At 39.2% G+C, this 24,744-nt stretch overlaps 1 protein-coding gene across 2 annotated transcripts in view; it reads right to left on the bottom strand.

Moving 5' to 3' along the window:
• vcl.S (vinculin S homeolog) overlaps positions 1-24,744 on the bottom strand; it is a 112,134-nt gene that overhangs the window by 37,599 nt on the left and 49,791 nt on the right. For both annotated transcript variants that reach the window (XM_018239445.2, XM_018239443.2), the window contains exons 6-16: positions 22,905-23,065; positions 18,690-18,780; positions 17,899-18,046; positions 15,482-15,635; positions 11,932-12,107; positions 10,540-10,730; positions 7,037-7,236; positions 3,461-3,589; positions 2,870-3,019; positions 2,077-2,185; positions 1,603-1,905 (exon numbers count right to left, since the gene is read on the bottom strand). In XM_018239445.2, coding sequence (XP_018094934.1) covers positions 1,603-1,905; positions 2,077-2,185; positions 2,870-3,019; positions 3,461-3,589; positions 7,037-7,236; positions 10,540-10,730; positions 11,932-12,107; positions 15,482-15,635; positions 17,899-18,046; positions 18,690-18,780; positions 22,905-23,065 — 1,812 coding nt within the window. The remainder of the gene's footprint in view (positions 1-1,602; positions 1,906-2,076; positions 2,186-2,869; positions 3,020-3,460; positions 3,590-7,036; positions 7,237-10,539; positions 10,731-11,931; positions 12,108-15,481; positions 15,636-17,898; positions 18,047-18,689; positions 18,781-22,904; positions 23,066-24,744) is intronic.

The following is a 24,744-nucleotide window of genomic DNA, read 5'->3' as shown; positions in this document are numbered from 1 at the left end:
TAAGTTCTTTACATTATCCTAGAGGCAGCGGAGTCCACGCCGCGTCCTCGGCGTGGACGCCCGTCGCGCTGCTTCCTTCTCCTGTGCCGGCTTCCTCTAGGGCACGTGCCGCGCGCACGTTTGTTATTTAAAGGCGCAGTTGCGCTGGGGTCATCACGCCAGCGCGCAATTGGCGCGAAATTCAAAGGTATATAAAGCCCATTCAGATTACAGGACCTTGCCTGTTGTTAGGTTCAATTAGCTTGTTCCTGGGTGTTTATTGTGATTCCTGTCTGGATCTACTGTGTTTGACCCTTGCCTGCCTGCTTACTACTCTGACCTCTCCAATCCTGACCTTGCCTGCCTGCTTACTATTCTGACCTCTCCAATCCTGACCTTGCCTGCCTGAAACTACGTTGTTCTCTCCAATCCTGAAACCTTGCCTGTTCTCCGACTATTCTACGATCTCTAATCCTGATACTGGCTTGTCTGACTATTCTACTGCTTGAGCTGGCCCGGCCCGCCTGTTCCTGGTGGCTTCCTATCTTCCAGCATCCTAGTAAACAGTCGTGCCCCATTGCCTGCCAGAACTTACGCCTTGCACCTTTAGTTAAGTCCAGGTGGCATCTGAGTAAGCCGAGGGCTCCTTCCGAGGCCAAAGGCGGTCACTTAACTGGTGAAGTACGAGCCGAGACCAGGGTGCTTGGCATCTGTTCTGGTGTAGGGTGCCGACCATGACAGATAACAGTCTTGAATTTCCTCCTTTTGTACACAGTCTGTCTGACTGTTGATTGGTGGAGTCCAAACTCTTTAGAGATAGTCTTGTAACCTTTTCCAGCTTTATGGGCATCAACAACTTTTTCTCTGAGTTCCTCAGACATCTCCTTTGTTTGAGCCAAATGTTTGAGCCAGCTTTATGGGAATCAACAACTTTTTCTCTGAGGTCCTCAGACATCTCCTTTGTTTGAGCCATGATGTTTGAGCACTAAATGCTGAATTCTCATAGCTTAAATAAGACAGGGTCTCTCACTCACAACTGATTGTCATCCCATTGCCTGAAAATACCAGACTCACCTTCAAAATATATGATAATCTTAAGGATTCACTTATGCTTGCCACATGTAGATATATATATATAAAAAAAAAAAAATACATGACCAAAAATAATAATTTTTGTTTCATTTGTTTAACAAGGTTTTAGTCATGTAGGATTTGTTTGAAATTCAGATGATGTCACATTCATATAAAAATATAGAAAATTATCATTTCTAAATAAACTAATTCTTGTCACATGGACTTGCCGAGTAATTTTCAGAAATGTCACTACTCATTAAGTGCTTTGTTCAGTTGAATGGTAGAGGTCACTTGCTAAGCAGCAGGTTCAGTTGCTTTAGATTTATACTCCCTAGACACTTACCTATTGCTAACCTCTGGAGTGATGAACAGAGTTTGTGCACAAGATGTATGTTTGCATATTGTACATAAGAGGGTCATTCAATACACTACACAACAGCAATCAAGTGCAGGGAGCAGAGTGCAGTTTACTGGGGTAAGTGCTTCTTAATGGAGCACTACTGGACATCCAAGGATTTTTAAGAGAAATATTTAAAATTTGAGTCTTACCAGGATTAGATATATTTCCAGCAACTGCTTTAGCTTCCATCACCATGGGGGAGATGGTCTTACTGAGCTCATCTGAAGCATTCTTTACAGTATCACGGAACTTGGGATCTTCAGAGTTTTCCATTTCTCTCTTTGCCACCAGCAAAATGCGATTAGCGCGGCGAGCAATACTAGTAGCTCCAGCGACTAGCATCTGTGGCTGCATATTAGCCATGGCAACTTTACACTTATCTATATCTTTTTTAATAGCTTCTTCAGAAGCATCCAAAAGAGACCGGGTGTCAATTGCTTCATCTACTAAGCCTGCGATTGGATATGGAAAAGACAAGAAGAAAAAGGAAAAAAAAAAATGTATAACAGTGCATGGAAAAAAGGAACAATATGAAAAATACATGCAAAAATCATATAAGGAAAAGAAAATACAAAATAAACTCTGTAATAAAAACAAATTCATATGCATCCATTTATACATACCAGTCATTTTTTCCACATTGTCAATCCACTGATTCTTCATGGTTTCAAAGTGCTCATAGGCGGCTTGATTACCTGGGTTCCGGAGTAGGATTCGAGCAGCAGAAACAACCTGTGAGATTTGTTAGACTGTTATGTGCAATATCTCACCCCTAAATGCCAGTTGCTGTGCTCTATCAATAGAATAAATCAAGCCCTTTGATCATAAAGACTAGAAGTGACAATGGCATGAAAGAATGGCACAAAATTGGCTCAGATGGCATTAAATGCTGAATGTCGTTTTTTAAAGCTTTTATAGACTAGGAATAGTGCAAAGGAGAGGGGGCGATGCAGCATAGTTCTGCTACCTTGGAGGGCAAGACAAGACCAATGTATAATTAAATGCTCTTAAAGGAGTACTCAACCCCCCAATTAAGAATATTTCAGGCAGTTTTGGCTCATGCACAGTTGGTACGAGACAGAAGACTGCTCCAACTGTGCATGTGACAATAGGACGCTCTATTGCAGATGAAGAGCGGTGATCAGGTAAATGGCGACCACAATGCTCCGCTACGCTTACTCAACAACGATGTGAGAAATATTTTAGGGACATTTTCAGGGCTATTGAAATATGAGAGGCGAGAAGGGGGACTATCTAGGTCAGTAGGTAGGGGCTTTTTTTAATTGGGGGGTTGAGTTCTCCATTAAACTATTTCGGATCAGTACTTTCTAAACAATATTGTGAGGCTTCCATTTCCCCATATTTTTTCTATATTCTTGCTTGTAACATCATGTGACAGTATTCAGACAGACAAACCTGGGGGGTTAGCTCCCTTGCCGATTTCACAGCAGCTTGTATTCCCTCCACAGTGGCTTTATTAGCTGATCCTACAGCAGCTGCCTTCTCAGCAGTAGCTCCCAGACGGGCTGAGTGGTTCTCAAAGTTTGCAGCCCTTTCTTCAAAAACCTGCATGAGAAAATGAATAAGGTACAAGACAAATCTAGTAAAAACATTTTAGCTGGTTATCAGTATAAGTTACAAGAAAGTATTTACAGAATTATCAAAAAGTCTAATAATTACAGATGAGGTGGCAAATACATGGAAAGAACCTCTCACTTGGCAAGGCAGCCAAATGAGTTACCCAGCTGATTTAAACATTAAGTGAACCCAACAGAATTGTTTTGCCGCAATACAAATTATGCAGCCTATTTACAACCAAGCACAAAGTACTGTTTTGTTAGTTTTAAAACAAAAAAAAATTAAAAAGTTTACCGGTATTTCTAACCTGAGGTGGGGGAGATATTATAGGAGGATTGTCAGACGGCTTTTTGAAATCTCCGTTTTGAATAAGTATAATTTTTGGTCAGTATTTTTTAAGGCAAAAATGGAACCATAGGAAATACATACCTCATCTCTGTTGGGGGCATCAGGAGGTGATGTTGCTGCAACTGCTAAGAGTTTAATTGGTGTTGTTGTGTCACTGAAAACATCAGACACTTCTTGAGTCATTGCTTCCTGCATTTTCCCCTTTAGATCCTACAGTCAGTGAAAAAAGAGAAGGTTGGTGAAAACACAAGTAATGAACATTTCTGTAACTAGGTGGTTTAATCACAAATATTTAAATTATGAGTTTAAATCTGAAATCCTGAATTTATTCAACAGTATTGCATTACATAATACTTCAAAAAGAACGGTTCTTCATGAGGCTGAAATGACAGCATCAGTCTTTATATTAATTTCGTGTGGGAATCTTAAGCATTAAATTTGTCATGCACAGTCCCACAAGCTAGTTACTCAGTCCCTCTAGACCAAGTTGGCACCTTAATGGACTATACTGAAAGTTGTAGCTCAAGCTAAAGGCTGAAGATCTGCAAGATGACTATTAGGTAGGTCTGAAGATCAGATTGGCCTGATTTGGCCCACGATCAGATCAGCCCGATATGGCCCTACTCAATGTGGGCATATCGGGGAGAGATCCACACGTTTGTCGATCTCTAAGTGTATGGACACCATTATCCTCCTCTTGTTGCTCTAGATCCATCATCGATATGGATATCGTTAGGGACATCTATATGAAAAGCATATGCTCCATAGAAGCATGATGATACCCAAAATAAAGTAAATTACTGGATACTTACAAGGAGAACTAAAAACACCCAACATACCTCACTGGCTGCAAGTCCAAGGGTCATCGTGTTGGCTCTTTGATGGAATATGGTTTATAATAAATAATGCCCCTACATGTGCATACATAAGATCGGAGGGTTACATTAAGTTAGAGTTCCTTCAACTCCAAGATATGGTATAAAAACAGCCAAGTACGGATACTTTAACAACCATTTCACTGGTGCTACTTTAAAATCAATTATCTCTAATTTTAAAGTAATCAAAATTGTGTCTAAAAATCCATATAGTCTTACGTCTTGGGTTTCATTATAAGTAAACCTCTTAAAACTCACCACGTCAAAAGAATTGAACTGCAATTCCAATAATACAGACCAGTACTGGATCTCAAATTTCTCAACAAACACATTCGATCGGTAGGATTTATAATGGAAACTCTACAATCAGTGATTCGAGGGATGGAACCAGTGCTGCTAATGATGTCTCTGGACATGAAGGACGCTTACCTCCACATACCGATATGGCTACCCCATTATCGCTTCCTGAGGCTCGCCTTCCAGAATCAACATTACCAATTTGTAGCATTGCCGTTCAGACTTTCCTCAGCCCCCAGAGTTTTAAACAACTCATGGCAGTAGTCCAATATACTGCAGCACACTGTTGAGTGAAACTATTGAAAACATATTCACTCAACAGTGTGCTGCAGTATATTGGACTATTGTACAAGATTTTCTGACCCTTGGCAGGTTGGATCTAATACTGTTCAAGCACCTGATCCTAAGGGATTTGCTGCATGAGGTTTGAGCACTCCATCATTGTATGCAAACTCATGGCAGTGAAGGCAGCAACGTTGAGACTACAAGGGATTTCAGTGACACCTCACCTGGACGACCTTCTACTCAAGGCTAGGACGGAAGAGAAAAGCAGACAAGATCTTCAGCAGGCGATTGCTCTGCTTCAGAGCTTCGGCTGGACGATCAATTGGGACAAGTCCAACCTGCAGCCCAGTCACCAGATGATATTCCTGGGTCTCGAGTTTAACACCCTAACACAACGAGTAAGTCTACCCCAGGACAAGCAGATAAGGGACCAGGTCAGTCTCCTACTGGGCAACAGACGACCCACTGTCCACCTGGCTATGAGGGTGCTAGGATTGATGGTGTTGGCCATTGAGGCGGAACCCTTTGCACAGATACACCTCAGGCAGCTATAAGCCAACATCCATTCAGGGTGGAAATGTTCACCCTTCTTCACACAACAACAGACTCAAATGCAAAACCAAGAGAACCTAGCCACAGGACAATCCTGGGCAATGCCAGACTGGACCGTAGTAATGACAGACGCAAGTCTACTAGGTTGGGGAGCAACGTGGAACAACCTATCTGTACAAGGTACAGGTCTGCCAAGGACTCCAAGCTATCCATAAACATCCTAGAGCTTTGGGCGGTAAGACTTGCGCTCAATCACTGGTCTTGTCATCTGCAAACCAAGCCAGTACGAGTACAAAGCAACAACTCCACCACAGGCGCGTACATAAACAAACAAGGGGGAACCCGCAGTAGGGCAGCTCTAGCGGAGGTACAGCAGATACTAAATTGGGCGGAACTCAGTACAGTAAGACTATGCGCCATTCACATTCCAGCAGTATCCAACACAAAAGTGAATTTCCTTAGCCAAAACCAGCTAGACCCGGGAGAATGTGAACTTCATCCAGGAGCGTTTTCAGAGTTGGTGAAGATATGGAATCAACCCCAAATTGATCTAATGGCATCCAGATATGCAAGCCAAATCTCCCAGCCAATTCCCCTCACACCCAGGAACGACCTACTACAGCAGGGTCCCATAGTTCACCACAATCCGGGACCCTTTTCTTTGATGGGATGGTTGTTGAAGCAGCCATTTGGCGACGACAAGGCATAGCAGTCATCGATACGATGCTTAAATCACGCAAACCTACCTCATCCAAGGCTTACCACAAAGTCTGGCGGAGCTATTGGAACGGATGCAGGGACGCGTCTACCGTTTCAGGACCTTAACATACCAAGGATTTTGTCCTTTCTTCAGTTGGGACTGAAGTCAAGTTCTTTGAAAGTTCAAGTATCAGCTCAGTCTTATTCCAGTCAGGCCTGGCAATGGACAATTCCATCCGTACCTTCTTACAGGGGGCTGAGGCCTCCTTTGGCTGCAAGGTACTGCAGTCTGTGGTGCAGTAACGTGTCAGATTCTAATTCGCTCCCATCCTGCTGTTCTAGGACTAGAGTCTAGAGTCTCTGTGTTCCCCTGAGACGACACCATTAGATCTGTTTCTCTGTAGTCGATAGGGGGACAAAGGGCTTACCAACCATGAGCGAAAGTTGACCACTTGGTCCGTAGGAAATGTTTTCCTGAATTACCAGTCTGCATATTGTTAAGTTATAATAATCCTTTTTTTTCTCAGCAGTCTCTTTGGTACAAACTGAGGAACTATGGCAGTGTGAAGCCGGAGTCCCAGACAAGCCCCCTTTCAAATTAGTTGTAAGCGTCCTGCCTCCTAGAGGGTGGAGCTTAACCCCTAGAGTCCCTGTGTCCCCCTATCAACTACAGAGAAACTAATTTAACAGTGAGTATCAAAAAATCTTGTTATCTACCACTAGATGAGGGGGCATGGGAGCACTATAACCAATGTGGGAGCTGTTATATTGTACTATAGATAGGCTCCTGAGGGGGGGGGGGGGGTGTGTGATATCATTCCAACTTGCAGTGCAGCCGTAAACAGTGCCTGAAGTTTATCAGAGCACACATCATATGGGCATGTGAGAAAAAGCGTAAGAGCACCTGATTGTACAAAGCATGTTTTATAGGTGTAACAAATTGCCTTACCTTCAGTGCTTCCTGGAGCTGAGCTGCTACAGCCTGAGCCAGTGGTGTGTCCCCCTCACCACGTAATGCAAGTTCTGCCAGCTGCCCTGCCAGCTGCTCCACACGGTCACATTTTGCAATCATGTCCTGGCGGAACGGCCCAGTCATAGAATTTGCTAATCTGCGACCTTCTGCCACCAAACTCCGAATGGCTGCCTGACCTAGATGCAAAAAAAAAAAAAAAGAAGAAAAGAAATAAAGATATTCTTCATGAAAGCAGTGGAATGGACATGGCAAATTTTTATATGTGGCTAAGACTACAACATAGGATGGAAGAGTTTCTAGACTATGCTCTCCATAATGAAATATCTTGTAAGGATTTTAAACTGGGGACGGTCCTGAATGGGCTATTTAAAAAGAGCACATAAAACAGAATAATAAAGAAGTCATGGTGATGATGATGGAGGTAAGAATGGGCAGTGGTATAAATTCAGGCTTATGCCTCCCAAATGTTATGATGTCAGAAAATGGTTATTGCTTACTAATTTAGCAGTATGATACTAAGACTTACATAAGTGCCAACACAATTGTTTGTCTAGGAGTTTGATAATCTTCAGGCTAATTATAATTTATATAAAAATAAAAAAAATATTTATAACTGTTCCATGAGCAAAGTACAGCTTAGTTAATTAATACAGTACAGTTTCAAGTGAATATAACAGGAGCACTGTACTTAAGATGCATGGGGTGACAGCACTGATGGATGTAAAACCAGATACTAATTAGAGAATTCCAGATTCATTTATGCAGTTTTGTGGGAAACCCACTCCTCACATGTTAAAAAAAAGGTGTTACTACTCTGATGTTTTAAAACAGCAACTGAGTGTAACATTGTCATATTGTTCCAAAATACCCTGCCATGCCTTTAGCAACAATATATGCAGTAAAGAACTCCACACCAACTCCTGTACTATGCGATCCACCCAGCTTCAATAAATGCAAGGGATGCATGGGACAAAATGTCACCGTTATGCACATAGGAAAAAAAGAATTTCAGTCTGGTGCATATTTTGAGCATTGGTGTGGATTAGAAATCAAATGTAATTAACTCAAACTTTCCTTCTATACACCAAAACAAAATTTACCCTGTGCACCATCATTCTTAGAAAATGTAGCAACAAATCTATCACTGCAAATAGAAAAGGCAGAAATACTAAGTTTAGTAATAATCATGGATATTTTACCCACTTAGACAAAGTAGGATACAGTAACTAAATTGCACAAGTTAGACAATAAGCAATATATTATCAAACATCCTGGTAAGCAAGCAGTTAGACAAACATGTTATCACTTGATACATGGTTCAAAACGTCTGCAAAGAAATGAGAAAAAATATTTTAGATAGATTAATTTCAATCTGAAGAAATAAAAATCAAGTTAAAAGCAAAGTTTGTGCACCCCTTGCCAAATTACATACTTGCCACCAATTGCAGCATATGCAAAAGTTTTGACATCACAGGTAAAAAAGGTTGGGGGTCCCTAGTCTAAAGTATGCAAAGAGTATCTAGACAAGCCAGGAGCCTTTTGGAAACAAGTGTGAAGGACTGATTAAGTAACACCAAAGGTTTGTTTGGAAAAAAAAAGAGCAGCATTTGATGAAAAAAACACATGTATGCATTATGCATTGGGTCTGTGTGGGCACCAGTGGCACATGAGAAGGAAAGAATGTAGAGGGAAAAAATGGATTCTTATAAATATACAATAAAATCTAAAATGGCGCTGAAAATTGCAGGCCAAGAATCAGCCTCTATAGAAGAAACTGCTCCTTACCTTGCCTGCACCCAGATCAGCACATCAGATCCATTGTATCAGCCCAGATGCAGGCACAGGAAGATTTTGATGCAAAATATGCAAACTCTCACTTTTCGGTGCAGAGATCCACTGCGTACGCCTGCACCCAGGCTGATACAATGGATCTGGGTGCAGGCAACATAATGGGCTGATTCAAGTTTAGTGGTTGATTCTCTCCTGCAATCTCCTGCAGGCTTTTGAATTACCCTAGAAGGGAAAAAAACATGGCTCCTACACCAGAAAATGCTAAGCAAACCTCAAAAGACACCATGTTTTGTAATGGCCCTCGCAATCCCCTAACTTAAATCTTATTGAAAATCTGTGGGGAGACCTTAAACATGCAAGACAGGCCAAGAAGGTCTTGGCATTAGAAGTGATCTAAAAGGATAAGCCAAAAATCCTGAGAGAAAAAAACTGAAAGAAAATAATACAAGCTCTAACATACTAAAGTTAATTTAAAGGCAAACTGCCACAATAAGGCTACTAAAACAAAACATTTAAAACAGACAAATTAATTAGACTGTTTAGCATGGATTTGTTTATAGTTTGGTAAAAAGATACTTGTTAACACTACAAAGTAGAAACACATCCATTAAAATTGGAGAATTCTAAAACTGTTTGAAAATGGCATTGCATAATTCCAATATTTTCTGCATAATACAACAATTAAGGAATGCCTTCAGAGACTTCCAAAATATTTAATATTCTGAGTAACTTAGGTTGCAAAGATGCAAGGGCATTCCTGGGCCCCTGGCCTCCCAGAAGTGGAACTTTATATGCCCCTACCCTGCACAATGCATTTACCTTACAAAGAGTCAAAGAGTTCAAATGAGCTCTCTGCACTAGAAGAGTGAAATTTCAATTTAAAAATGGGAAATTCAGCACAATGCATTTATCTTACAAACAGTCAAAGTGAAGTGAAGGAGGCCGCATTGCTAGTGCAGAGTGTTCAAATGAGTTCTCTGCACTAGAAGAGTGAATTTAGAAGAGGAAATTTCAACTTTTGAAGTTACCGGGAGCCTCTTTTTGCCGCCAAACTTTTGAGCTGCTGCCACCAGAAGTTTTTTAACTCTACTCATGGCAGCAGCACCTCTGCAAAGATCAGAATCCATTAAAGAAGCGCTGTCCAACTGGCGGCCCATGGGCCCCCATATAAATGTGTGTCATCTGTGACGGATTACTTTGTGTACGATTTTAAAGGTATCAGTACTGGGATTAACTGGCCCCTGCAGTGTTTACACTTTAAATTCAGATTGTAAACTTCTCCATTGTTCACACTTGCAATCGCCATGTCTTGTTCACACCTGTAACACCTCTATTGTTCACACCCCTAAAGTCCTGTACTGTTCAAACCTCAGACCCAGATTGAAAGTGCCCACATTTGGAAATTGTTGTTAGGAGGTCCACAAGAAGTTTAATCATGTGCTGGGGATTGCTGTGTTATCCACAGGGGAGGAGGAGGCATATGGATTTAAGGGTATGTTTTAATATGACAAGATGACAGAGGAGTAATTTCCTTGCAGTGAGCACCAACCATTTGTTTGCGTGCGGTTTAAAAACAGAGTGTGTTCGACACCGACTTCTATTATTGTCCCTCCATCACGTGGGCCAGAAATATTCCGGCCCTCGAGATCACAGAAGTAGGACAGCACTGCATTAGAGTTTTTACATACCAACGCCCCGGTCATCTACGCTTGGGTTATCTATCCAGCGTTGGGCTTGTTCCACCTTTCCATCCATGTTTACAGCAGCCTTCACAGGGCGGCTGTTGGCCACAGCGCGATTCACCTTGGTCTGCAGATTCTGTAATGAAGTTGCAATCTGTTTGGCCAAAGCACGAGCTTCAGGAGAGTCTCCTTTTCCCCTTTATTAAGAAAAAAAGGACATGGTACATGCTGTGCAGTAAAAGCAATAAGCTGAATATGAACAATAACTAAAGACATAAAACTGGTAAACTTCAAAATGTAAATTCTCTATATAAATATATAATATAGCTCATTTGTAAAACACTGCTTCAAATAAAACCGTTTCATAAAAAAAAAAAATATACTTTTCTGGAACTACTAATTTTAAGTACTTAAAGAGATATGATCTTATTCAGTTGGGCTTTTGTAGAAAAGGCACATACAGTACGCATAAATCTGATATACATATACTTATTTTTACACAAACATACCAGACTCCAATAGACTGAAGGAAACCATGATTACTCAAACAAGTTATTTACCAAGATCCCTTATGCTGAGACTATAATGCAACCCCCTCCTGACTTGAATTTGGGGACTTGTAGTCCCTCTGCTTTCCATAATAGGTGGTGCATAGATTCTCTGGAAAGCGGAGGTACTTCTAGGGCCAGATTACACCACTGCACAATGAAAGCAGGGGCGTTTCTGGGGTTGCTGCCGTCTGAGTGCAATAGAGCTCTGTGCACTAGTAGAGCTGAATTTCCGGGTTAAAACCTGGAAATTCGGCTCCTAAAGTTTTTTGCTGCCCCTTGTAACAGGCTGCTCGCTGCCGCCTGATGCAAGGTTTTCACCTTGACTCATGGCAGGTGCAGCCCTGAATGGAAGTGAAGGGTGGGGTTACATTTACATATTATCATGGGTCCTTTCAATCTCTGGAATCGGGTATGTCTGTTTAAAATTAAAACAACTTTATATTTATATATGGAAGGTCAAATAGTGTTTATGCACCTATTCTATATAAGTACAACTAAATAAGCTGTAAACAACATGTGAAAACGGGGAGGTATATTTCCCCCTTAGGTCTGCCTTCTGCTTCCTATAAGGCACTGTACACACACAAATTAAATACACATACATGCTAATGAACAGATAGAACTGTGTCTTTTATCCCCAGACGTTCTTCTGTGGGGTTTTTATCTGCATTACAATCCTGAATGTTTTAAGGAGCACAGAGTGTAGCAAAGTGATTGTTCAAGGTAAAACGTCATTTGGTTAAATTTTTTGTCACTTACGATTTAAATTATTTGGTGTTTAAATATCTATTCTGAAGGCATAGTTTTCCTGATACCATTTTACATCTGCCCAACCCAAACTACATACTGTCGTCGGAGATCAGTGAGCTTTGCAGTGAGCGCTGCTATCTCTCCCAGTGAACGTAAAATATCCTCTTTATCTTTGGGGTCTTCACACAGGTCTGCAATCTTCTTAGCCTCAGCAAGGATAGTGCGGATATTTTCCTCTCCTTCTGGGCCTCCATTTGGATCTGCCAGCCAACTCTATGGTAGATTAAATCAACAGGATATCTAGTGAATATTTTACCACTGCAACTATATCAAAGTTCCAAAACGATGCAGTTTAAAATTAGTAGAACTCCAGCTATATTACTTTCCTAAAAGGTCTTTTGTGGTTCATAGTCTACCCTTTGTCACCTTTCCCAGTACCTTGTTATAGTAAAGTTCAACATAACTTGCTGGTGCTATATAAATAAATAATGATTATTTTATGGCAAACCTGGTCTTGAAAACAATTATGGTTATGGGGGTTCAAACCCTTTTAGGTTTTATAGGGGCATATTTATTATGCTTATTTATTATGCTGTGTTAAAAACTTTGGGATAATACACCACAGATCACCACCCTTTCCAGTGTAAAAAAACAAAAACGTAAATTTTTTAACTTTTTTTCCTCACGTGACTTCTGCTGGAAGCAATGTAAGATAATGGCTATGAATCTGGTAATCGTATGGCATACAATTACACACACGTCACCATTTATTTTATACCTTTTTTGGTGAATTCTGTTTGACACAGAATAATAAATAGCCCCCTTAATATTTAGTATAGTATGAATATAATTTGCTAATTTAATAGATAAAAAGGGATTTTGAATATTTAAAGGGGCGATTCTTGTTTAAAATAACTTTTAATATGATTTAAACAGCAATACATCTTTCATGTATTATTGTGTGTTGTTTTCAAATCATTTACATTGTAGTTTAACAGTGCTCCAGTTTGGAATTTCAGCACCTATCTGGTTACTATGGCAAAATTTACCCTAGCAAACAGACAGTGGTTTAAATAACAGACTGAAGGTTGAATAGGAGAGGCCTGAATAAAAATATATATAAGAAACATTAACAGCAGAATTGAAGCCTCCCAAAGCACCAATGGGAAAAAATAAAAAAATAAGAGCAAATGAAAAGTTGCTAGGAATGTAACCAGAAACATGTAAACAACTTTACTAGGTCTGAAAAATTACTATGAAAAACGCTGAAAAAATGTACGCCATTTTTTTACACGATGAAGCCTGCCGAACTGTGGTGTATTATCCCTCTCTTTTTTTACAAAGCATAAAAAAATTGCCTCTTAGAGTAAGACTAAAACCAGTGACATAAAGAACAGGGTTCACACTGGTTGTTATTAAAGTGAACACACATAAATAAATAAAAGTCGAATCAATTTTTGAAAATATCTTACTTTAAAATGGTACTATGTTTTATGTTTAAAAGTACATTTAAACAATGTTAGCAACAGATTCCAAACTCTGTCACAGCACTGGTTTCTCTGGTTGCAATTTTTTAAAGCTCATCTTCAAACACTTTCAGCGCAGTTGGTTTGAGATACTTCACCAGAAATAAAGACTTTTTCAATTGCTTTCTATTGGCATCGAAATGCATCAATGGATAACTGAGCAGCCAGACTAAAACACCAAAATGCAGAAGCCTTAAACTTAAATTCTGGAAAAATGTTAAGAAATAAGAAATGGAAAGCAATTGAAAAAATAATTTATTTCTGAGGAATAATCTGAAAACAACAAAAATTAAAAAAAAAAGAGTTTGGAAGTTGATCAACCACTATAAACAACCTCAAGCAACAGCAACTACTGTAATACATATTCTCACCTAATATAAATTTAATCTCATGAAAAGAAGACTTATTAAAAAATGTTGCCGTTTATAAAATATTACTCTCAGGAATCGGTCTCTCTTCATTCTCACTTCATGCAGAAGTATGGGTCAGATATTTATTGACAGGTAGGTCTAATACATCTTTCCCAGTACATGTATTAGAGCTAACTCAAATAACAAAAGCCCAAAAAAACGAAATAACGAACTCTAGCACAAAAACTGCATGTAGAGGGAGAGAGTATATATGGATATACTAGACCAGGAGTCACCAAACTTTTTTTACCCTTGAATCACTTTCAAATGTTGGGGAGCAACACAAGCATGAAAATAGCTCCAGGGGATGCTAAAGGACTGCCATTGGATATTTGTTGGCTCTATGTGGTCTGACGTCTACAGAAGGCTCTGTTTGGCAGCAGTACACCTACTTTTTATTCAACCAGCAAGGAATTTAAAAAGAAGCTCCCTGCTCTGTGGCCACTGAGAGCAACATCTTAGGGGTTGGGGAGCAACATGATGCGCACGAGTCACTGGTTGGGGATCACTGTACTAGACCTAACACATTATGCATTAAAAAAGAATGAAGAGACAGATTTCTGAGATGGAGATAGTGAAGAATAACTATCTTAGTCAGGAAGTTTATTTCAGTGAAATGAAGCTTATATAAAATTTTTATTTTCGTGATACTTCACCTGTAACCAACGAAAAGTTCCTAAATACATGGATAAAGGCGAATACAACAGATTGTAATCTGAAAGATTGCTTCTAACAGGTTTCAACCATATCTTAAAATTTAAAATTGATAAATTAAAGGCTTTGGCTGCAACAGATAGTAAGGCTTCAGTCATATGGGGTCATTGCCTAAATTTTAAGATCTCTAGCGCAGTGTAAAAGAGGATTTTAAAGCTTCTCCTTGCACCCCTCCCACTACCTCCACTAAGCAATTAAAGGATGAAAATAAATGTAACAAGTGCAACCTGAGACAATTGTTAGACATCATAAAGTACATGGAAAAGATGTCTGTACTTTCAGCTCCTCCCTTCCACCATCTTGCCTTAATATAGTTGCCAAACTCTTAGTGACCTCTAGTTTGTGAACCATTTAACCATTTGTGAACCCTACTCAGAATTGTTACTGGATCAATTTTTCCCAATACCATAACCAAATATAATAATTTCAGTTTCATTTGTCTACTTTATGGACTTGTTTAAAAATCAGATGATGTTTTAGGTCACATTCATACAAAAATATAGTAAATTATAAAGTGTTCACAAACTTTTATGCACAACTATACGTATATGTATTACGATATATCAGAACCGAAGAAAAAGAAATGAAGGACAATAATATGTAACTGACAACAACCCTAAATGCCTAACACACATTTACTTATAATGCTCATTATATTGTATCGTTTAATGGTGTTTTTAAAGAACACCTATCACCCAAAATATGTTTCCCAACCAGAAATGCAGCTCTCATTCTGGTTGGAGCAAGGTGCTATAAACCCCTACTGGAGCAGATATGTGAATATTATGTCCACACCAGAAGCACAATATGGGGAATTAACCACACCACAAAGGCGAAAATAAATGGTATTTATCATCAATGACAAACAAAACTGGTTGTCTTGAACCTGTTTGTAGCTTTTCTTCACATCTTGGCAGCTTTTGACATCATAATATAAGGCACCCGACATCTAGAACACTGCCAAAGTGACGGGACTTTGACCACAGACTTTGCATACCTGAGCTGCATCAATCTTCTTGCCAATAGCCTGCTTTGAATTAGTCAGTGCTTCTAGCTTATGAGCTGCATTCTTTACTTTTGATGTGAGGACATCCAAGCCCTGAGACACCTGCTGAGCTTTTTGCATGGCAATTGGAGTAGCACCTTGCCCTCTAATAAGGAGAAAAAAAAATCAGACAGAAGAGTTTTAGGTCCATGAGACATACAGTACATCCAGTATATTAGACTAGAAATTGAACCAAAATGAATACATTTTTCATGTAAGTGAAAGTGCATGCACAGGTCAGAAAACCTCTTTGCCACCTGTCCGGTTTTGACCCAGACAGCCCGGTTTTTGGAAGTGCTGTTCAGGCCAAAACTGCCTGCCCGGTTTTCCAAATGAGCAAAACCAGACACGAGCCCCTGAGATTAACTCCACTCCAGACGTCCCCGCTTGGCCCCGGATCCATCACAGCCCCACGCGGAGTTGAGCTCCCCAAAAGGTGGCAACCATACTCAGCTGATTCTGGAGAAGAAACTACTGCCTGCACAGGGGCTGGAATCAGACTTCGTATGTGACGAGCCTAGTCTTAGGACAGGTGTAAGAAAGTGATACAGATTCCCCTTTCTGGTTTCCAGAACCAGTTAGGTTTTCCAGGAACCAGTTAGGAAAACTGTGATATAAAGATATTATTGAGGGAAACGCAATGAATTAAAAGGGTTAGGGAGACCAATTTTTATTAAAGGGGTTGTTCACCTTTAAATTAACTTTGTGTCATGTAGAGAGGGATATTCTGAGACATTTTGCAATTGGTTTTAATTTTTTGTTTGTGGTTTTCGAGTTATTTCGCTTTTTATTCAGTAGCTCGCCAGTCTGCCATTTGAGCAATCTGGTTGCTAGGGTCAAAATTACCCTAGCTATCATGCATTTTTATGAATGAGAGACTGTAACATGAATATTAGAGGCCCTGAATAGAAAGTTGAGCAATAAAAAATTATAAATTTGTAGTCTTACAGTGCATTTGTTTTCAGATAGGGTCAGCGACCCCCATCTGAAAGCAGGAAACAGTTAAAAAAAAGGTAAATAATTCAAAAACTATAAAAAAACAACATAGGTCAATTGAATAGTTGCTTAGAATTACCTATTCTATAACATACTAAAAGTTAAAAGGTGAACCACCCCTTTACTTGACTGGTAAATTTGCAGTTGAGAGGGCATTGTTTCACCAGAGTTCAATGAATAGGGCTTTTGCTGATCAACCTTTTTCCTTGTTGTTTAAGTCACAAAATAACTATGGTTTTTGGTCCTGGAGGAAGAGAATTAGATTACAAGTATACAACCCCCTGCCTAATAAGCTTTTTGTGACTGTTTTGTTAGCTGGGGATTATCTGTGCACTGGTAAACTAATTATAGTTCACAAGAACCAAACTGAGTAGCTTCAGTTACAGTTTGCTACATTTAGCTGAAGAAGTGAAAACAGATTAAAAGAGTTATTATGATCTAAAATAATCCCTATGCACAAGGAACATGAGTTGATGTAATAAAAGACAATACGTTTGCCCAGTAGCAATAGCCCATAGTATTCAATAAGATGTTAGTTCAGGTGACCAGTAAATTCTTACTTAGTGCCTTTTATTACATAAACCCTTGGACATTCCAGTTGCATAATGAATCAGTCACCTGTGGAAGACAAATTAAATTAAACAGACGAGAAAGATACTCTAATAAAAAAGCTGGCTTTTTGCTTTTCTCATTTTATTTTACTGCCATTGCACACCCAGACACAGAAAATCCAAGAACAGGGAGGAAATTGAGAGGTGGTGCTTCTACATTAGTAAACCTGGCTGGTAGTGATCAGTTGACATCCGCGGGCCTACTTCTACACACCATTGTCAAGTTGGGTTACTTACAGTACTGGCTTCCAAAGCGTGCCTTTTATAGACTTGCACCTGCTTGGCCCCACCCATCAAAGCGGATGTGCACTAGTATATAACTAATCTATAAAGGTGGCGTCGGGTGCAGGTGGTGGAGCAGAGGGGTTACAGTTGGGTGGGGGTCGACATTACTATTGGCCTGAGTCTGAGGTAAGTGATTATTATATCTAGGAAGTGACAACACTTTGGCATCCCCCAGCAATTATGCCTTTTCTTCTACTTTTGGCTGGGGCCAGATGGGGCCTATATCAAGCTGACTGAAATCTGCAGGCTCCAGTGCAAACACACTCAGCGGATTTCAGCAAGGGAATGCAATACTTTGCATTTCGATGAAAACTGTGCCAGAGCCGTCATAAGGCTTCTGGGTGCAAACTGCTAGCGGTGAAACCCACAGGTCGATTTCAGCCCCCAACCTATCCTCAGAATCCTCTTCTCGCCCTTTCGTTTGATCTTGTCAGGAAGCCCAACGGTCCAGTATGTAATAAAAAACAGTGACATTACCTAGATCTTAGGTCAGACACTTGATCAGTCATTTGCCCTAGAGTTCTACAGGTTCCCAGGATGTCTTTTCGCTCTGTCCCAGCACAAAGCTCACCAACCTTTCCAGCTTCATCTAGTATCTGGCGCACAGCTTGTTCTCCAGCATCACCTGTACAGGGAGTGATTTTTCATTTGTTATATTTGGTATCAGACAGTATACACTTAGGGCCTATTTAAGATTCCTCAAGTAAAAGATAGAAGCTGCCAAAGCATTCATTTGTTCCAAATGCCCATTTTGGTAAAATTAGAACATTTGCTGAGGTTCTGTACAATCTTAAATGGCACCTGTTGGTTAAATATACTATCTTCAACCAAAGGTGTGGGCTAATAGAGCTCAATCTCTGGTTGGGGGTAAAGGTATAATATTTACTATATACAATAATAGGACACTCGAAACCGGGAGGGAGCTCCTGGTGAGAACGGCCATGTCAGTCAGAGCGAATGCGCATAATGCGGTTCTGACGTCACGCGCATAATGTGCAAGTTACGGCATTCTCTCATTATGCGCATGTGGCTGCTTGCACCAGGAGTTATTGTTACCCCCAACTGGAGTGCGGGCTCTATTAGCAACCACCTTTGGTTGGGAATAATATATTTAGCCAACAGATGCCCTTTAAAGCAGGCCCCAAGTGACAGGAATGGCACAAGTGTTACATGACAAACATATAACATTTTAAAAACCATAAATAATATCTTTGTACAGTAGTACAAATATGCTTTTTACTTGCTGCAACACAGATTACAGTCATTACCTGGAGGAGCATTAGGATCTCTAAGCCAACCCTTGGCTTGGTTTATTTTAGAATCAATCAGGGCCAATGCTCTCTTCATGGCCTCAGTGTCCTATAGAGCAAAGAAAGACAATTGCAGAAATTTTAGCTTCAAAAACCCACAATCCAAGCCAAGTTTATCTAATTGGGATATAAAGCATTTGAACTTGAAGGCGGTTCTACCCACAAACATTACAACAAGCATTTGCAATATGCATATTCCAATTGTCAAACTCACTCACATGATTGATCATTAAAATAAGTAACTAGAAAATGTTAAAAAATGCAACATCTTTGAACTAAGGAAATCTGTTTCATGCACACTGAAGACTACTCTCAGATCATAATGAAATAAGAGGAAAAAAATACCATGCATATCACTCAAATAAAAGGAATGTTTTGAAAATGTGAAAATATTTTATTATAAAAATACTGTTCACCTATGTCAAGGTGAAATTGAAATACGTGGATTTTGATCCAGATTTCACATTAATTTACGTTCAACTAAATAAAAGGTGCATAAACATTATCTCAATTTCCAGAAATGATTATTGACCTTTTACACAAGACCACATTAATGGGCTCATGTCAAAAAGGAAGGGGTTTATTTTTTCCTGTAAGCAGAAAAACACCATATAAGGGTAGTTCATTATGTTTATTTTTTGTTTTAATTTTAACTTTTAGCTTTACTTTTAAATTTTATATAAAGTCCTATTCATTGTAACTGTTCAAAAACATTTTTAATTTCTTCTGCCGCTTTTGAATGGGGGTCAGTGACCTTGGCAACCAAAAATCTATTGCTATGATCAGTTTTATGGTTATTTTTAGCCAGTGGAGTTCATTTTTTCTATAAAATGCTGAAACATTCCCCAGAATTTAGTTACCTGCTTTTTAAAAGAGTCTGGAATTTCAGGTGTCTGAACTGACTGCATCTAACTGTATATAATAAATTTGCCATATGAGTAATTATGTATGTACTGTATCCCATACCAATTAACACATTTCAGATGGTACCTGCAATGTATTTATCCATATTATGTAAATACATTTATGCAGCAAATTTTTATGATGACTATGGACCACTTTCTGTGTGCTCATAATTTGATGATGAGGAGCAGCATCTATATGATAACCCCCTTCAATATATTCAGACTCCTCATGTGACCTGCTGCTCAGATTTCCTCATGTTTTCTCCACCTGATGCATAACAGCATCCTATGTTAATCACTTTCACGTAGATCTTCCATTCAACCCCTGCTCCAGTGCTGATGCATCATTATCAGCACAGTCATGTTTCTTGATACACACATTGCTGCCTGCACTACTCTGACTGTTCTGTTCATTATTTTGGTTTGCAAAAAGGGGGTTCTATTACTGTTGCTGATTTCCCCACTTATTCTACCACTAGGTAACAAGGGATTGCACTATTTTGCTACTTTACCTTGCTTTAAGTGGAAATGCCCCCCTGCTATTAGAAGCACAGTCCCATGAGGCATAATAAACCCATTTATTACATTAACCATTTGTTTTATACTATTTTTTAAAAAAAATTTATTTTCATTCGTACTATAGGTGGGTCACAAAACCCTCACTGATACCATCACCATCATACCAGGTTTGGTGCCAGTTTCTCTACACTGGAGTATCTGAAAGTGTGTGTTTGCTTGGTTCTAAACATATCTCTTGAGGAAGGTTGTTAAAAAAGAAAAAGTTGACTATAGACTTCTTCTATAATGTTTTCAAGTCATCTAGCAGTGCATTGACAGAAGAGCAGGGCCATAAAGTCTAGGTACACAAGGCAATAACAACTAGTTGACTGCCTCACTCACTGCAACCCACGCCTCACTGACCACCAAAACTTCAGGTGGTGCAGGTGTGAATGAAACCCAGATATAAGAGTCTTGTAAGCTTATTGACAGGTATGTTAGTTGGGGGTTTAAACTAATTAGTGCTTGATCATGTTTGGTTGGCTGGCAGGTCTTTTCGGTTTTACTCCTGTGGCCTCTTCCCCCTTGATGTTTCAAAGGTGAGGTCTTTCTACCTCCATAATCTTGTCAATTGGTTCATGCTATTGATGAAATACAAAGCGTCTGGCTGAGGCAGGTACAGGTTATTCAGGAGTTGGTTAGCTCCTGGTTTGGTTCACGGTTGGTTTTTTTTCCATTCATCAATAATACAGCACAACCTGACATGGGAACATGTGTTACCTGTGAACTCAGGGTAAAACTGTCCCCATGTTTCTGTTATTACATCGTATCATTCCTAAGCGCCCTTATGATTTGCTCATAAACATTTGGTTGCCTTTTTGCTTTCCAAAACGTTCTGTATTTTATAATTACATCATAGATGATGATAAAGAAAACTGTATTCAATGTATAACACTGTGTTGACACTGTATCCAATGTATATAAAACACATTTAAAAAAATAAAAATATTTACTAAATAAACCCAAAACAATTGGGCTTTAAACTGAACAAATTGGCACAATTTATGTAAACTTATGGTTATTTGTTTACAACTGTTATAGTAAGACAACTGCAAGAAAATGATGCAATAACAAGATGGTTAAAAACTCCTGCATAGTAATATATCAAAGGCATTCATTGCTGTTACACATTGTTAGAAGAGAAAGAAAAAACACAGCAATCTATAGTCATCAAGGCATGCTGCAACTGTATGAGGCTTACCTTCTACACACCAGAACAAAACAAAAAAGATAGAAAAAAAAGGAAAGCATGAAAACAGAGGTGCAAACTTTGCTTGGTTGCAACCTCCTATAGTTGTGATCTAGACATAAAAAAATCAGTTTAAAGCCAAACTGGAGAACCAAAGGTCAAAATGTACTGATTATTTAAATGGTTAGCAACCCAAATATTTTGCATAATGAAAGCAACTCTAAACCAATAAGACCTTTTTTTTGCCAACAACAGGATTCCATTTCATTTCAAGGAAAGCAACAACCGGCTATGAAGCATAATCAGTATTTATAAGTTGAAGGGAGTGCTATTCTTATAGCACTCATACACCCTGTAAAACACTGGCAGAGAATGATCGCCAATTATGTGTGAGATAGGGACCTCATACTGTAAGATCTAAGTAAACAAATTCTCTCTCAATATTTAGTTATACAAAAGAGTCAAGGTAAACCTAGGATCAAATGAGAACAAAATATTATGAGAGGGATACATCCAAAAACATATCCGTAATCATGCTGATACACTTTGAGCCTTGACCTGCATAAACTGCATCCAAACCTTTCAACAAACCTTGCTATTTGTTCAAACCATCAAACCCCTGATTTATCAGACCTACAACTCAACATAAATAGGCTGTACAGAGAAATCAGTATGCAGATGTAGTCTGCACAAATGCAGGACACTGCTTAATCTGAAATTATGTGATATTTTGGGACCGAAAGTGGTATTCAAACCACTTGGACATGGGCAGTATAGCAGTGCTATTTTGGACTCTAAATCTGTATATAACTTAAATATATACATGTATGCATATGTAAATTTAAGTGCATCTCAGTGCAAAAAGTTTGTGTAATATTTTACTGGGTACAGACAGGCAGCAGAACTGCAGAAGTGCACAACATATCCATAAATTGCAAGTTAAGATGTGCTGGTCCCCATATCCTCAGATCATATATTCTACTATCTCTGCGCTCCAGAAATGGGAGAAGAACCAACCTAGACCTGGGCCCTCCAGGGAATTCCCAGTCTCCTGGCAAGTCAGTCCAACCCTGACAGGGATGCACTAAGCAAGATGTCTGTTGTCCTCAATGGTTGTGGCCAGTACTGGAATCTGTACAAGAAGCTTGTCATGACGTGGTCAGGTAAAAAGACTGTCTCTCTCATGATAGGCTGCAGTGGTCGACTCTGCAACCAACCACCACCTGCATCTTTTAAATATAAATAATCCTACTGATGTACAATATTGCTACTGTCCAAATTAATTAATTAATATGGACACTTGACAACCCGCACCCCACATTCCTGAAAAAAATCTAAAACAGCTGCATAGAAACTACTGAAAAGGCATGTATTCTACACCTGTTTCAAATGCAGATCAGCTGGTAATGTATTCATTTGAGGTGTATCTTGCTAAAAAAAAAAAAAAATATATTTTTTTTTAAAATGTAACTTTCTTCTTTGTATATGACAGAGGATGTAATCATGCAGTCCTAACCTTACCTTACTGGCCCATGCATCTTCATCCCAAGAAGTGAGTTGCAATACTCTAATGATCTCGTTAATTTCTGCACTCATTTTTTCAACTGTAAAGTTGCGGTTCTTTAAAGCCTCTTCAATTCCTTGACTACGCGAACTTTTAGTAGTCACAAATATCTTCATTGCTAAGAGGAAAAATTAGCAAGCAACAATGGTTTATGAGTGTCAAATTAATGCTCAAAAATCTACCTTAATAGACAAAATATGCATCAATATAGATAACATATACTAAAGGGTCCTTCTTAGCAACAATCTATACTGTAGCCAAAATCAGTCTAGTGAAATTACCTGATCTACTATGTCTTTATTCATTACTCATTGTTAACAGCATTTTCTACACATTAGTAAATTGCCGTTTTTTTGGCTATGTTGCCCCATGCTGGATACTAAATATTCAGACCTTCAGGCCATGAGGTAAAACTGAACAATGCAGACAAAACTCGGCATAATGCTTTACCAAAAACCTTGTGTGGGTGAATATAATCAATTTTTCTAGTAATATTTAGTGGCAGAATATAAACTGAGGCCAGGCCGCCTGCTGCTGAAAAAAATCAGAAAAAACAAATATGGTTTCAAGTAGAGCCTGAAGGTAGCATATTTTACAATATTATATTGGCAATTCAATTATACAGATGCCTAGCTATTTTGGAAATCAGATGGCAATAAGTTATAACTTCACCAGGCTTATGTATGGAGTCATTGAAGCCATTTGAACCTAAGGGGAGTCCAAGCAATCAGTCTAGTTTAACTGCTAGTGGGAACAAGTTTATAAACTAGTTGCATGACAATTTTATAGCACAAATTGTTGAGGAGCCAACCAGAAAAATTCAACATTGAATCTAGTAATCTCTAATGACACAGAACATATAGCAAATTGAACCCCTTGGCAATAGTGACCATAATGTGAATAGAATAAAAAGTATATTAATATAAAAAAAATGCAAGTGATTAAGGCATTATGATCAGCAATCAGCAGGGCTTTATGAAGAATAGGTCATAACATACACATTTTGATTTTAATGATGAGGTAAGCAAGATGATGGACAGCGTGGGAGCAGTAGATATCTATTTGGATTTTGCCAAAGCGTTTGACAGTGCCCCACAAATGACTGCTTTCTAAACTAAAGTCTGTTCGGCTTCCAGTGCTATCAGCCCTCAATACTACACTTCCTATATGGTCCAAACTCCCATTAACTCTTTGGGGGAAAATCAACATATTCAAAATGGTATATCTCCCACGATTTCTATACATATTCCATAATTCACCCAATCAGAGTCCCAAAAGTTTCTTTAAAGGAGAAGGAAAGCTACAGAGGCATTTTATTGCCAATAGATTAGCTGCAATAGTGAAAGCTAAAATGCTATATTTATTCTGTAGAATGTTTTACCATACCTGAGTAAAAAGCTCTAGAAGCTCTCTGTTTGTTAAGGATAGGAGCTGCATTATTAATGTGGTGTGACATCACTTCCCGCCTGAGTCTCTCCCTGCTCTGGGCTCAGATTACAGTAGAGAAGGGGGGGGGGGAAGAGGAGCAAACTGAGCATGCTCTTGCCCAGGGCAATGAGGTTTAAGCTGAAGGCAGGAAGTCTGATACAGAAGCCCATGTGTACACAATAGAAGGAAAGAAATGCAGTGTTTCTTTTGACAGGGGACTCAGAGCAGCACTACTTTGGGGGTTTACTGGTATATTTAGATGGACCTTTCTGATAAGGCTTATTTAGTTTTAACCTTTCCTTCTCCTTTAAAACTGTCAATCAAGTCCTGACGCACTTCATATGGTGGGGAAAGACACCCAGGCTGGCC

Source organism: Xenopus laevis, chromosome 7S, assembly GCF_017654675.1.
Source record: "Xenopus laevis strain J_2021 chromosome 7S, Xenopus_laevis_v10.1, whole genome shotgun sequence".
Taxonomy (NCBI): Eukaryota; Metazoa; Chordata; class Amphibia; order Anura; family Pipidae; genus Xenopus; species Xenopus laevis.
The sequence above is the reverse complement of the archived record's forward strand: the minus strand, read 5'-3'. Positions and strand labels throughout refer to the sequence as shown.